Source organism: Rattus norvegicus, chromosome 3, assembly GCF_036323735.1.
Source record: "Rattus norvegicus strain BN/NHsdMcwi chromosome 3, GRCr8, whole genome shotgun sequence".
NCBI lineage: Eukaryota > Metazoa > Chordata > Mammalia > Rodentia > Muridae > Rattus > Rattus norvegicus.
In genome coordinates this window covers 80,060,627-80,076,414 of record NC_086021.1, presented here as the reverse complement: position 1 = coordinate 80,076,414, position 15,788 = coordinate 80,060,627, and the positions used below count along the sequence as shown (strand labels likewise).

Sequence of the window (15,788 nt, the reverse complement as noted above, 5' to 3'; positions counted from 1 at the left end):
AAGTCTGAAAACATAATGGAGTAAGGTTTCTGCGGGACTCATTTGCAGCTTTCAGTCTTTCTGCTGAACTATGTACAGATCTTAAGGAAGCAGGGATAACGTAGGGGGAAATGTCCTAACCTGATAATTTTATAAAACACCCACTTGCCTTTATGTGTTTCTGTTGCACTTTTCTTTATAGTTATGTAATTATGAGGTAACACGGGAGCCCTCTTGATTGTGGGCACCTTCTGCAGAAGGGAGACTGAGTGGAAATAAGAATCGAGGTTTTTTTTTTGTTTTGTCTGTTTTTAATCTACTCTCTTGACAGATTTCAAACTGTACCTCTTCTAAGAAATTAATTTAAAAATATTTCCCTGTTTAAAACAGACAAGTAGCCCGTGTTAGTGCCTCATGCCTTTAATTTCAGCACTTGGGAGGCAGAGGTAGGAGAATTACTGTGAGTTCAAGGCCAGCCTGGTGTATAGAGTGAGTTGCAACTCAGCCAGGGCTATACAACCTTATCTAGGAAAACTAAAACAAACAAGCAAACAAAACCCGAACAAATACCCTGTGTTCTCAGCCAGAGCTTGGTCTGGCTTATAGGAAGAGGATGCTCTTACGCTGGCTTCTCCCAGCCTCCATTACATAGGAAATCGGCCACTAGGAGCTCTTTTTATGAGCAGCTGCTTTTCTCAGAGAACACAAGGATAAAGAAACAAAGTCTTCAGGTCACTTTTCCTCTTCCCTTTGTGAGAACAAGAGAAACAAGAAAAAGTAGATCTCCCCACGTCTCTGGATTTTCAGCATTCCTGCAGTGGTACCTGGCCCCTGAGTTAATGTGCAAATCCACCATAAAGCTAAGGGGAAAGAACTAGTTCCTTAGTGTAGCTCTCTGCTATGTACATCAGATTTGCACAGATAATTGTGGATAATTTGCTTTGTGTTTACAACCTGTAAGAACTTTTGCCAGGAGTTGTGGCCCATGCATAACCTTAATTCCAGCACTGAGGATGCAGAAACAGGCAGATCTCTCAGAGTTCAAAGCCAGCCTGCTCTACAGAGTAAGTTCCAGGACAGTCAGGGCTACACGGAAAAACTCTTCTCAGAAAGAAAAAAAAAAAAAAAAAAGGAAGAGGAGGAGGTAATGGTGAGGGTGACACCCTTTGGTTACCAATGTAAACAAACTCTCAGTTTGAAACTGGATCAGCTTAAGGAATCAAAATGAAAGGGATGTAAGAAAAGGCAGAGAATAGTAGATTCTGTAACTTTTATTACCAAAAAAACGGTCAAAATCTTTACATGCTATGCATGACATTAAATGTCATATATAGGGTTCACTGCAAGCAAATCTTTAAAAAATATACATACTGTATATATTTATACTTCAAGTTTGAGTAACTGATGTCAAGGTATAATTAGATTCTAATCCTTATCTACCCAATGGATTTATTCCGGTACCAACTAAAGAGCGATTGTGTATCTTCACTCAGGCACAAGAAGAGGTAGGAACGACTTTAAATAAAACTGGAGTACAATATGAACATCATTGAAGCAGCTTAGCTCCATTGAGGGAACCCTGGCTAGCTTTGGTCATTTCAGGAAGCTGAATATATGTAGTCTGTCCAGGAACTTAAAACTGAAATGACTTCAGAGAGGTACGTTTTGACCACATCAGACTAAGAAGGCCTGCCATTCCGTACCCAAGAATTGTTCATGACTAACATAGCAGCGTTTAGGCTGGTAGCTAGACAGCTTTCCCCTGATGAGGCAAAAATAATATGCAAATAAAAGGTATCAAATATATATCTCTATACATAGCCTCTGGGCCTCAGAAGCCAGTATAGACAATTCCTTTGCCAAGTAAAATCCGTATTAACTTCTACCCACGCCCGTCTCCAGCCTAGACTAAGCTTTTAAGTCTATACAAAGGTGGCTGGGGGCAGTCTGTGACTTCTGTATAATCCAAAGGTCCTCAGCCTTAAGAGTGGGCCTCAGGAAGGCTCTTGAGCCTGAGAAGGGCTTCCTAGATTCCGGCCAGATTTGATGGGACTTGTTTCTGACCCGGGAAGTTGAAGCGAGGCCACAGAGGCAGCTGTGGCCAGAAGCCCCTCTCGTTCCCTTTTCTTCTGTTTCATCCTCCGGTTCTGGAACCAGATTTTGACCTGGGTGTCATTCAGCTGTAAACAGTTGGCTATCTCCATGCGTCGGGCTCTAGTTAGGTACTTATTGAAATGAAACTCTTTCTCGAGTTCTGTCAGTTGCTTGGTGCTGAAATTCGTGCGGATGGCACTGGAGGGGCTTGTGGCTCCATATTCGGACAGTTTGCCTGTAACATAAAGAAAGACAAGGTGTGAGCAGGATGAGGAGATGCTGAAACTACCCAGTGGGACTAGGAGTTAAGATCAAAGTCACAGCGCAGCCCTCCTGAGTGATAGACACAGCTGTACCAGAAGAAGCGCTCTGCCGAGGCCTCTGTCCTAATTTTCTCAGCTCCTGGGGCATTTTCTGACCCTGGGATCTGACCGCTTAGGGGCAGAAGCTCTCTCCAGGGCTCGGTGGCCACAGGCTCCCAGCTCTTCATGGAGGAGGTGGCTCCCTGGACCCCAGGTGCCTCCCCCCAGCGCCCACCTCCTTACTTTTCTTGGGGGCGTTCCTCTTCACTTTCATCCACTCGAAAGTGCTGTGGGCGGCCGGGAGGCCGGAGGTGGGCGAGGCGGGCTTGGGGCAGGCTCCGGGGGCCGGGGACACAGTCTGAAAGGGCCCGGGGTGGCCGTCTGCGGGTTCCTTGAGACAAGCGGGAAAGGGGCCAGGCTCGGCAAAGGCAGCGAAGTCCACCTGGCCGCTGAGCAGGAATGATCCTCCGCTGGAAAAGACCGCCGAGGTGGCATAGTGGACGTGCGGGCCGCTGTCGTCCGCTGCTCTCCCAAGCGCGCCCGGAAAGTCGAATGCCGGCCCGGACCCCAAGAAACCATACTCGGCGGCAGAGGCAGGTGCGGCGCCCCGTTCGTAGGCGCCTTCCAGGGTACAGGGCGCGTACCGGGACGCGGCCGGCTGCGGGCCCGGGGGCTGCGCGGGGGCTACGGGAGGTGAAGGCGTGGGCCGGGCAGCGGCCAGGGGCAGGCAGCTCACGAAGGCGCCGTCGCCGCTGCCCAGGGGGAAGGCGGGCTGCAGGGCCACTGGGCGCGCGTCGGCGCGGCAGAACTTGGGTGCGAAGCCCAGCACGTCGCCGCCTACCCCTCCGCTGCCTCCGCCCGCAGCGCACGATACGTACTCCAGGTAGGAGCTCATGGCTCGATCCGCGAGACCCAGGCGCCGCACCCTGCCGGTCCGCTACCCCCGCTGCCCTCGCCGAGCCATGGCGAGCGAGCCCGAGGTAAATAGTGGCCTCATATACCGGCGGCGGCAGCCACGTGGTGCCAGCCCGCCAATCGGCGCCTTCCCCGCACTGGCCGGTCCCGACTGGAGTGCGGTTCCACGCGCCTGCCCTGCTGCCAACTTAGCCAAAGCGTCCGGGGGGCCTCCGCCCAGCCCAGAGAGAGCGGCGCCGGCGGAAGGGCGGGGCGAGAACCCTGGACATCAGCTCCCGGGACAGGTATTGCCGGAGAAAGGCAGTGGAGGGTGAGGGATGCAGCGGTCAGGGCTGGTCCCTCTTTCGACCCCTGGGGACTGACCAGAGGGCTTGGAGGAGGCTGGGTAAAGTATTGCTTTTGCCCTGCGGGAACTCTACCCAGCCCTCCCTCTGCGAAGGTCCAGTTACTCTTGCCCCTTTTTCGGGGTGCATTCGAGTTTTCTTGACCCAAACCTGGAGGAGACGTTCGTTGCCTTTTCCCTCCTTTCTCCCTCACTGACGACTCCTGGGGACCACCTAGGACAGGGGATGAAATCATTTTCACTATCTTTTCTTTGCACCATCCCCCACAGCATTCATTCTCTTCAGCTCCCCTTACAATTTGTGGTGACATGCTGAGGATGGATGTTTGCAGTGTCAGTGTGGATTTGGGCAGAAAATAAGTTTCTGTGTTGGGGGGGAAGAAGCCGGATTTTCCCCTCTGACGAGGTCATCAGAATACCGAATCCACCCTGTACCCTGAGAGGTCCTTGTATACTATTTAGAAGGCTGGCACGCGAGCTGTGCATGCTTTCAAGGAGACTCTTGGCTAGCGGGTGCTGGGCATCTTGGGGACTGGTCAGATCTCAGAGCTTTGGACTGGCTTGTACCTTAAAGCAATTAAAGCTTCTGTTCCATCAGATAAGTGCTGCGTCGTCTCTTGTGAGTGTAATCTGAGGGCTCGTGATGTTAATGGGCTCACGTCTTTCCCTTGATAATATGGTTTGTTTACTGAGTGTAGAGAGACGGGAAATAAAAGTGTAATTGGCACAGGAAATGGAGAGGAGAAGGGTTATACAGACAGGCTTTACACTGACAAACTTTCCAACTTCCTTAACCGTTTCTTTTCATGTTTTCCTCTTTAGGGCAGTAGGAAAATGCCAAGATAAATAAATACAGGTTATTCACATACAGCCTTAAGTAAGAGTGAAGGCGGTTTTCTAAAAGCCTGTGTAGCGAAGATTCTGCTCCTAGTTTACTCAAGTGCCCTTCAACACTTGATCTTTCGCAGCCTCTAAGTTAGAATGAGTAAGGTGTTGTCATTGCGTCCACTTGTCCTGAAACAGCGATTGAGCCTTCGCCTAACATTCTACTCAGGCATCATAGTCCAGGGAGTGAGCCCCTTCCAGGGCTGTGGACTTGTAAGTAAACAAAGCTACAGCAAAAGTATTTTATGCTGGTGAGATGGAGCTGGTGCAGCTTAAGAACCTAGACTTGGGAATGGAAGTGGGGGGGGGGGACGCGTAACTGAGCACAAAGCTACAAGAGTGTGGGATTCTTGACACTGAATGGAAAGTAGAATCCTTCTACTAAAAACAGCCCTTCCACCTAAAACCACTCATTATCCGCTTTCCCTGGAGCATATTTTTGGCGATTCGGTCTTTGCTTGAAGTAGAAACTATACTGAAATTAAATAACTAGCTGTTGGTATTTGTACTGTTGTTAGTTTTAATGATCGTATTGAGAGTGGACATCAGACACGGAGGTTGGTGTAGGTTTCAATATGTTCAGGCTCAACTGTAGTTACCTGGTGAACCCATAACGGAGAGCTACGGTCTGTTTATCATCCTCTCTTCTTTTAGTTTTTGAGTCCTTGGGGTATCCTATGCTCTGGAGCTCAGACTGATGTCTTGGATCCAGGATTGGTTCTTTTATTTTGGTTTCAATGTGCTGGGTATCCAACCCAGGGCCAACACTTGCCAAGCAAGCGCTCTACCACCGAGCTACAGACGCAGCCCTTGAGTTGGTTCACTTGTTGTTTGTTGGAAGCCAAACCTCTGGTCACTTCATGGCCAAATTCAGCAGATGTTTGCCATCTGCACTAGGCAAGGACATTTTACTATGACGAGAAAAAATCATCCTCAAAGCAAAGGAACAATGTTCATCTCTGCTAGGTTCATCCTACTTCCATTTGTGCGCTCTCTCTCTCTCTCTCTCTCTCTCTCTCTCTCTCTCTCTCTCTCTCACACACACACACACACACACACACACACACACACACACACACAGATCACACACCCAAACCTCACACAGATTAGGCAAATGCTCTGACACTGTATCCCCCACCTCCTACTCCAGAGTAATCTTAGTTTATAATTATCTGAGGAGAGATCAGAAGGTATTAATGCGGGAAAATGTGCATTAAAAATTTGTGAATAGAGGATATATTTTAGCAACAGTTTGTCTCCAGTATTCACAGAACATGAGGGAAATATCTTACAAATTATATTACTCTGTAAGTCCTGAATCCCCAAGGGCCACTTGTCCCTATGTGTCTTAGTGCTGTGAGTTCTCCATGGGAGGTGACAGCCAAGGGGCCGATTGCCAGAATGCGTTTGATGTAGGAATGCTTTGAAATAGCCTGTCTGCTCACCACAGCAGCCATCCACATTCCCACCCTCCCCCACTACCTTTCTCTCCCAATCCAATAGCTTGCTAGCTTCTCTTCTGATAGAAGAGGTGGCTCCTGGTGGCCTATCTTCTGTGTGTTTAAAGCTGGTCTTAAGAAACACCAGGACACCCTCTGCTGTAAACATTGCTCGATAACCCCTGGAGATAGTAAAGCACAATCAGACTCTTGACTCCATAGATCCAAGGCAGAGCTGACTCTCTACTTTTGGAAGTAAATTAAGGGAGCCAAAATGTTGTATGCCAGACTAAGAGAAGAGAGATTAGGGTAGAGTTCTCTAAAGTATCTTCAGCCATCAAAGCATAGAGGTAAGGATGAAGAGGTCCTAAAAATAGGAATTTTAAACTTCTTAGCAGTCTAATAACAGGACCCTCCCTACAGAAACAGTAGAATGCTGTGCCTTTCCCTGAGTCTTACAGATAAGGCCCATGGGCCAACCAGATCTGGACACATGGTAGGCAGTTAATACATGTCTGTTGGTCAGAAAGAACAGAACCAGTATATGCTACCATTATTTAGGACTAGCTTAGGGAAGAGTACCCTCGAGTTATCGACACCCAAAACTAATTTGCAATTATGGAGTCACCATAGAGCAGAGGGTCTCAACCTTTTTAATGCTGTGGCCCTTTAAATACAACTCATGCTGTGGTGACCCCCCCCCCAACCATAATATTATTTTCATTGCTACTTCACAACTGTAATTTTGCTACTGTTATGAATTGTAATGTAAATGTCTATGTTTTCCAATGGTCCTAAGAGACCCCTGTGGAAGGGTCAGTCATCCCTCCAAAGAGGTCGTGACCCACAGGTTGAGAAGCAGTGGCACACAGGGCTGTCTAAAGGTGACGTCTCACTGGCGCTCTATGAGAGGTTTTGATCCTACTGACTCAGGAATCTTTATTTTTAACAAGCTTCTTGTTACTCAAAACCGCACTGTGAAACTTTTCGCTGTGGAAGATGGGACTCGGGGAACAGAACAGCAAGGAAATGCTTCTGTAGGAGGGACAGTGAACAGATTGAAAGACCAGTGTCACCTGGAAGTGACACATGAGCACACCTGAATCGTGGCCACGTGGGTAGCAGTGTAGAAAAGTAAGTATAAAGGCCAAACTTACAGAAAAGGTCTTAGAGACCTGGTCAGTTGGGGCTAGAGAGTTCAAAGGGTAAGAATGCTTGCTGCTCTTGTAGACCTGAGTTCAGAGTTCAGTTTCCACCACTCACATTGGACAGTTGACAATGACCTGTAACTCCAGCTCCCCAGGATCTAATACATTTTTTTGCCTTCCTCGGACACCTCCATATGTGTGCTTATATGCACACAGACACATATACACACATAATGAATGAATGAATGAATGAATGAACGGACGGACGGACAGATGGATGAATGAATGAATCTTAAGTGGTCATTTACTGACCAGTCAGTGTTTCCCGATGACTGACCACATTCTGCTACTTATTCCCTTAGCTGACCTTGAATGGGTAGGAAGTGACATTTGTTTCTTCCTTTCCTTAGAGAGATCCAGGAGTCCTTCCGAAGCAATGTTATAAGGAGAGGAATGAGAATGGGGTTTTCAAGTCTTATTTCCTTCCATCTCCCAACTTACCTGGAAAGGGCATCAGAGCCTAAGGGATCCAGAAGGGGTGACAAGCACCTTGGCCTAACTCCCTCTGGGTAAAGGGTGATCAGCGTATGGTGAAAGCTAGAAGACACCTTACACATAGAATGGGTCCAACTCTTAAGTGGCTTTACTCAGGAGCTGAATGAGAATGCTATCCTATCAAAAATGATGGAGCTTGAACTTCCCAGTGCATTGTCTTCCTACATCCTGGACAAAGGACGAATGAAGGCAGCCCCTTTCCACCATGGGCACTACAGCACCCTCAGTCCTGAGCAGGCAGAACAGTGCTGAAGGTGCCCTCATTTCTGGGAGATCTCTTCTTCCTTGGAGAGTTTGCTTAACCTGTACATTAGACTTCCGCAGCTCCACCCTGAGTCTCCAAGGAGAATAGGTCCCCGTCACCACTTTTCCCATGAAGGTTGACTATCAACCCTGGAAGGACCATAAGAAATGGCCCTGTGTGTTTCATCAGGTAGAGCAAGTACAAAAAGCAACGGATGCGAGATAGCCTATCTTTGGTTTAATATTTCCATTAGAGGGTTTGCATCGTCTCTTTATAGTCATAAATACTTTGTGTGTTAACCCTTTGTCATATGCTATACATTTTCTTAGCAAAGGGGCTGGGGTGTCTGGTGGTAGACTGATGCTTATCTAGCGTACACAAGGCAGTAGTTTGATCCCAGCAATGAGAAAAGATTCTCAGCATACCATTCTCTTCTCTGTGTGGCGTGTACGAGATGAACTTCTATATCATCACATCTTCTGGTTTCTGTCTTCAGTACTGTGTAGAGGCCTTCCATTCTCCTCTGCTCTGTTCACATTGTTAGAAGAGTACACACAGGCATACACCAATGTGATACACATCTACTGGCCACTTACACTTTGTTGCTTAAATTGTTTTTATGTATATCGATGTTTTGCCTCTAGGTTTATCTGTTTACCACATGGGTACAGTGCCTATCAAGGCTAGAATAGGGGTATCAGGTCCCCTGGAACTGGAGATACAGTTGTTAACTGCTATGTGGGCCATGAGAATCAAGTCCAGGTCCTTTGGGAGAGCAGCCAGTGCTCTTATCTGGTGAGCCATCTCTCAACTCCCGATTTGTTGCCTTGACGGTTGGGATGTAGTTCAGCTGTATGGTGCTTGTCTGGCATTCACAAAGCCCTGGAGTTCCATGACCAGTATCGATGATGATGATGATGGTGATGATGATGGTGATGGTGATGATGGTAATGATGGTGATGATGGTGGTGATGATGATGGTGGTGGTGGTGATGATGGTGGTGGTGATGATGATGGTGGTGGTGATGATGGTGGTGGTGATGATGGTGGTGGTGATGATGAGGAGCAGGAGGAGAAGGATGGTAGTGATGATGGTGGTGGTGATGATGGTGGTGGTGATGATGGTGGTGGTGGTGATAATGACATGTTGCTTTATTTTTTAAAATAAGTAATACATTGACAACTATATGGTTCATTCAAAGAAGCATGCAGTGAAGTCCTTGTCCCCAGCCATCTAGTCCTCTCTTCACATAAGCAACTAATTTTATTCATTTCACGAATATTTTTCAGACACTTAATTTTTATTTATTTTCTATTTCACGTGCATTCATGTTTTCCCTGTATGTACGTCTGTGTGAGGGTAACAGATCTTGGAGTTACAGACAGTTGTGAGCTGCCACGTGGGAGCTGGGAATTGAACTCATGTCCTCTGGAAGAGCATTCAGTGATCTTTACTGCTGAGCCATCTCTCCGGCCTCTCAGAAACACTTTATACATGAACAATCCATGTTTCTCCATATTTTTAACCCAATGGTCATCGGCTAGTCAGGGTCTATGGCTCTGGTGTTCTTTCCTGTGGGATGATGTCACAGGTGAGGCAGGTACAAGATAGAAGGAGGCCTGTCATTGGACAAGAAGGAAGGATGGGTGGGAGAAAAGTTTGAAGGAAGAGGAGGAGACTGGAACAGAAAGGAGGAAGAGACAGGAGGGAGAGGGAGAGAAGCCATGGCAGGACAATATGGCGGGTGATGTTAAGATTCCACACTATACCTTTACAAGTTGTTACAAATGTTTTTAAGGGATGGATGTGTATTGGGCTCTGTATGTTTAGGTAGGCAATTATATCTTAGCAATTGGGTCAAAGGTTATTGTGTTGTGTGTTCTTTCATGTGTAGATTTAAGTATAATGGGATGTGGGGCAGCTGGTCTGGGCCGCCACGGAGTTGGGATGTGTGTTTCTGGCATAGAAACTTGCCTTGGGACCTAGATAAATAGAGAGATTGCTGCCAGGCTCAGAGAGAGGCCTTTGGCAGTGTGATATGGGCTAGAGCAGAGCGGGTGAGACGCTTTGCTGACTGAGACTTAAGATATCTAGCAGATATCTTGGGGCACCTCGGTGCCAGACCTAGTGGGGGTAAAAGGCAACCTTACTTTTTTTATTTTTTATATTTTTACAACAGCACTTTCCTCTGTTGTATCTTAAGATCTTCCCATACAGTAATACAGACAGAACTACACAACTAACTTTTGAAATGTCATACTGTTCTACTATGTACACTTTCCAAATTGATTTTACTGGTTCCTGTTGACAGGTCTTCACCCATTTCAAACTTCTGCTAATAAATACATATATACAAGTTGTTACCCATTAAGAAATCCCTTGAAGCTGGGCAGCAGTGGCTCATACCTTTAATTCCAGCACTCAGGAAGCAGAGACAGGAGGATCTCCATGAATTCGAGGCCAGCTTAGTCTACAGAGCAAGTTCCAAGATGGCCAGAGCTACACAGAGGAATCCTGTCTCAAAAAACTATCTTGAAATGGAGTTACTCAGTCAAAGTGTGTATGTGCTGACGTTCTCAATGCATCCTGCTAAACTGTTCATTTTAAAAGCGAAGCAATGTAATTCCAGCACTCAAGAGGAAGGAGGACCGAGAGCACAAGCCAGAGGCTAGCGAGATGGTTCAGAGGTTGAGAGCACCTGCCTCTGCTCTCTCAGAGGACCTGGGTTCGATTCCCAGTACCCACAGGGTAGCCAACAACTGTCTGTAACTCCAGTTCCAGGGAATTTGATCCCTTCTTCTGAAGTCCTTAGACACCAAATATGTGGTGCACATGTCTACACGTGAACAAAACTGTCATATACAAAGAATAAAATAAATTATTCTAAAATGAAGAACACAAGGCACACTCTGAGAAATTGAGAAAGGCCCTGTCTCAAGTAAAGCAAAGACCCATCTTGTATTTCTATGAGTAACTTACTTATCAGAGTTCCTGTTTCTTTACACCCTTACCAAATCATTGGGGTATTAAAGGTGTTTGTTTTCTTTTTTAATCTGATAAACAGAAAATTTCATCTTTTATTTACCCTTACAGCATCCCATAAAATGTCATTTTCCCTTTATCTGATCTATTTCACAGACAATAACTGGCACAGAAAAAAACAAGCAACTGGTAGCCACAACCCTGTGAATGGCCAAGGTCAGATGCCCAATGCTCTTCCTATACTGTGCTGTTCCTCACAGAACTTAAGCATCCCAATATATGATGTTTAAAAAAAAAAAAAGCCAAAAAGCTTTTTGACATCTGCTAAGAGGCCTCCTCTTTAGTGGTTTGATACCAACACCACATTTCTATATGAATTCTCCAGAGAACACCCCCTCTGGAAGCAGAGGGCTCTGACTACTAATCTGATCTGACCTCGCCCTGAGCATTAGGGTGGGTTCAATATCTGGAAAGCAGTAGGGTGGTGTTGTTTTTAATTTCCCTGGGACTTATTTCTCTGTGGCCACCCAGGATCTCAGTATTGATCACCATGATGAGGGTGGGAGTATGTTTCCCCTAGGTTTGAGCTTTATATAGAAGATTTACTTGGGCTTTTCGAAGATAATTCTAGCTCGAGTGCTGGCAAACACACACACACACACACACACACACACACACACACACACACGCACACACGCACACACCATGATAAACCTATGAGGTAGATATCTTTATTGACTGTTTTGTTGACGAAAGTGAAGTTCAGAAAAATGAAGTGAATCGCTTAGGGTCTATCAGTAACAATGTAGAAAGCACCAAATAGACCTGCACTGAGCACTCCCAGCCTCTTCCTCCTCCTCTATGTATTGAAGTTAATGGCTTGACTCCCACTCAGTCCCTCGAAACAGAAAGTCAGGAATTTTACCCATCCTGCTTATCACCAAGTGCTCTGAGTCCAATCTCTTAAATGCCTCTTTTTCTCAACCTTGTTCCTTTCTCTAAACTGGACTATCTCCTTTCTCCAATTAGACACAGTGCCCCCAAGAGTTAGCATCCAGTCAGATAATGAGCATCTTGTCCCAGCTCAAGACCTGATTCCAGACTCCTCTCCGCAAACCTTGTAGAAACTCTCTTGCCAGCCATGGTGCCCACTGCCATTGTTCTTTCTTCCTTTTTTTTTTTTTTTTTTTTTTTGCATAAGTTCCTTTCTCTGCCTGGTTCTTCCTTGACCTGAAAAGCTCTTAACTCTTCAGAAAACCAAAACCACTTGAGAAGCTGGCTTGATGCTACAGTACGGTTAAGAGCTCTTGCCTTTATTCTGGAACAGTGAGAGCAAATGTATGTTATAGCCCTATCAGGCTGTAGGAGAATCTCTCTCCCTCACTAGACTAAGGGCACCTCCTGTTAATTACTTAGCCTTGTATCTATCCCACAGCATAAAGCAGTGCACACAGGAACTGCTTAGTGGGTTGGTGGAAGATCAAAGAAAGGGACAGGACAAACTTAACAGAAGAAGCAAGTTTAGAGTTTTTGGTTTTTTTTAATTGCTCAGTGGGTTAGCATATTGTATTAACCTTAAATGCCACATCATCTGTCTGAAACAAAATGGTAGTAGGACATTTTTTTACAAAATAAGTTCATTTCCACCCAAAATAATGACAAAGAGGGCTGAGGGAAGGAAGACATTCTAGGACTTTGATGAAGGCTGGGTACTGCAGCTGACCCAACTGAAGAAGCGTTTCAGCCAGAGAAAAAAGCACAAAGGGGGACTGGGCCAAAGCTTTTATAATTTACAGAGTGCATTTGCTACTCCAGAGGTAGTGAAGGTAGTTAGGAGTGTGTCACCACCTACTCCACCCAAACGGACCTGGTGCAAACAATTCCAAGGTTCATGCCTGTCTGTGGAAACCTCCATCTTTCCTTTATACTACTAAAATGAACTTTCCAAAAAAGCTGAAGTAAAAATACTTACTAGTCTTGCTGCTGCATTAGGCAGGAAAGATGTTGGAAGTGATGTAGATGGATATGCACATACTTTTATTGTAACTTTAAATGGAATTCAAGTTTACTCCAAGTTCAGTGGCAGCCTTGACCTACTTACTCCCACGCAGAGGCCTGCAGGCAGACTTGGGGTCAATAAGAAACCTTGATTCATTGAGATTGCTCTTGCCCTGCCTTCAGAGAGAGGAACAGAGAGACCAACGTGAGTGTCACTGGGGTAGAGGGAGAATGCAGGGTCACAATGGGTCAAGGGACAGCGTGGGTGCAAGTTTGCTATGAAGTGTGAGGTCTGGGGTCTGGGCTGGTGGGCGGTGGTTAGAGCTCAGGAAGTAGTGGCCCTCCCTTCGGGTGCAGTGCAGAGTCGTCCCCGACCTTCCCTTCCGGCGTGCCTGGAGCCTATCGTCGTCGCTGCTGGGCAGGCGCAGGACTGTGTGTCGCCCCCTCCCTCAGCGCTCACCCGGAGTGCCAGCATCTCCTCCGCTTGCGGTTTCTGGTCGGCTCCCAGCTGGCCCAGACTTGCTCCAAAGTAGGAGGAACCGCTGTCGAGCGAAAAGTGCACACCGGTGATTGATGAACTCTTAATAGGACTAACCTTTCCCGCCCCCCACCCCAGACACACACACAGAGGAACCCCACTCCCCATCCCGCCTCCAGGGCGGGCACAGAGGACGCGGCCGCCAGCCGGTAGGGTGATTAACTCACCGTTTGTCTTTTTCGGAGAGTTCCAGGTGGACGCGGGAACACCGGCGAGTGACCGCAGCCTGGTCAGAGCGCGAGTCTTGTAGCCGCGCGGACCAAGCGGGCTTTGTGCCGAGAGCCCGACCTCCCGGGCAGGCGGCTGCTATTGTTCCCGCGGGCGACCGGGACTCTGAGACTGGAAATCACACCAGCCTCCTGCTTACAGTGACCCTAAGGTCCAGGGACCGAATCGGGGCTTCCTTTGTGTTCTCCTGCCAGCCGCGGGGATGGCCTCCGTGCTGCTCCAAGGAATGGCAGACAGGAATGAGGAACACTGGGACCAACTCCCCAGAGCTCTCCTAGTGTGACCCATTTTCCTACAAGGCCTAGAGAAGAAGGAGGGGAGGGCTAGGGTATTTGCAGGCCAAGGAAGTGAACAATAAAGCCATTCAAGGGTCTTCCAGTCTCCTTTCCTTAAGAAAGGGCCTTGCCCACTGGCTCTACCAGCCTGCTTCAAGTCTGTTTCCCTGGTCCATCGTCCTTGTATCTGGACCAAAAGCTCTTCGTGAATCCTGACTTATACCGGGGATCTCCTCTTCCTCTGGTCCTCTTTAATGTTAAACCCCATTTTGGTAATTTTTCCAGACCTTATTGAAAAAATGAGCCAGGCTAGCCAAAGGAACCAGTCAAGTGTTTTTGCCACGGGCTGTGGGTGTAGCTTAGTGGTAGACTGAGGGTAGATTTGCCACCCGTCATGTTTACCACCAGTTCAACTCCCAGGTTGTTTTTTAAAGTAGTTATCCTAAGATGAAAAGCATAAAAACGCGTGCAATGGCCCCCAACCCCACAGACCTGATGGGATGGCATGGTGGCACTTATATCTCTGTGCTGTGGCAAAAGATTGGGCACGCATGTGGGAAGTCTGTTCAGTTTGTCTCGCATTGGACCTGACCTAAAGTGGATTGTCTTTGAACTTTGCAACTAGACAGGCAGGGTGTGAGACCTGAGGGAAATGTTTAAGGAAGGGCTTCAGGCTAGGTTTATAAATCCATTTGACACCGACCTTGGACCCCAAAGGTAAGAACGTTTGTAGTGGAGTAGAAAACAAGGTACAGGATGGTTCTCTCCATCACATTCCTTCAGCACTAGCACTGCAGCAAGGGCAGAAGATTCACCCATTCGGTCTTTTGCTATCCATCCAGGCTTTCTGAGAGAGGAATCTAGAATAGCCAGCCCTTACAAGTGTGGGTTAGTTAAGGCTTGGCTATCGACAACTCAGCCTCAGTTGGTTAAATGTCTCAATGCCCAAAAGTCTGTTGACCCAGGTTTTAATATGCCCTATACCCTGTCTGGGGAATTTCAATCCTCACGAGTGATGACAAAATGGGGTGGGGGTAGAGTGGGGGTGTTTTCTGGGCTTCCTAACTCTCCTGTATACTCATGAACTTCTGTTGTTATTTTCTTTAAGTTTCTCAAAGAAGGACCAAAGTTTTGTCAAGAACTCCCAGATGAAGACCTTCCTAGACCTGTATACTGGGATTACCCAATTCTTGACTTCACAAGGAAGTTTCAACCAATTCTCCTGGTAAAGCCAAAACAGACCTGTGACAACCCCTTGAACATTGAAGGTGTATACAAGCTTGTAGCCTCAGGGGGTCGAGTACTCAGAGGAAGAGTTAGCTTCTTTGTTATTCAAACACTCACCCCTCGTGTCCCCCCATTTACCCTCTGTAATGGAAAACCTCAACCTATGGAGATCCTGGGCTCCTGAACCTGGTGTCTGAAGAGAGCACTTCACTCAAGGACCATTGGAGTGGTACCGAGTGAGGGAGAAAGGACAGAAGCTAGGGTAGGAAGTCACTATCCGTTAGTAGTGACAGAAATTTGAAAACTCTTGTTCAGCAAGGTTAGCAGCCTCTGGGGCCTCAGAAACCAATTTAGCTGACACATCTCTGATAGGGACTGGGCTCGGGCTGGACCAAGGAAAAGCCCAAGCTCCTTGTTCTCTTCCTCTCCCCCATTTGAAAGCCTGAACAGAGAACCGGTACAAATGGATGCTTGACTTAATGATTCTATCAGGGGCAGATTTTTCTCAAGTTCCCTGGACGAGGTGGGTCTGAAAGCTAGAAGGCAGAATATGTACTGATCTCCCCTTTTCTTTTCTTTTCTTTTCTTTTCTTTTCTTCTTTTTTTTTTTAAACCTCCTCACCAGTGGCCAGGGC

General features: G+C 47.0%; 1 protein-coding gene and 1 long non-coding RNA gene across 2 annotated transcripts; both read right to left on the bottom strand.

Moving 5' to 3' along the window:
* Positions 1-1,234: 1,234 nt before the first annotated feature.
* On the bottom strand, positions 1,235-3,374 carry Hoxd1 (homeo box D1). Its single transcript, NM_001105884.1, has 2 exons — positions 2,619-3,374; positions 1,235-2,308 (listed from the first exon to the last, which is right to left on the bottom strand). Exons 1-2 carry the CDS (start codon positions 3,268-3,270, stop codon positions 1,974-1,976), a joined length of 987 nt encoding a protein of 328 aa, NP_001099354.1. The 5' UTR covers positions 3,271-3,374; the 3' UTR covers positions 1,235-1,973.
* A 9,033-nt stretch (positions 3,375-12,407) lies between these two features.
* Positions 12,408-14,029, bottom strand: LOC120101574 (uncharacterized). Its single transcript, XR_005502243.2, has 2 exons — positions 13,591-14,029; positions 12,408-13,427 (listed from the first exon to the last, which is right to left on the bottom strand). It is a non-coding gene; the product is annotated as an uncharacterized LOC120101574 (long non-coding RNA).
* Positions 14,030-15,788: the final 1,759 nt, after the last annotated feature.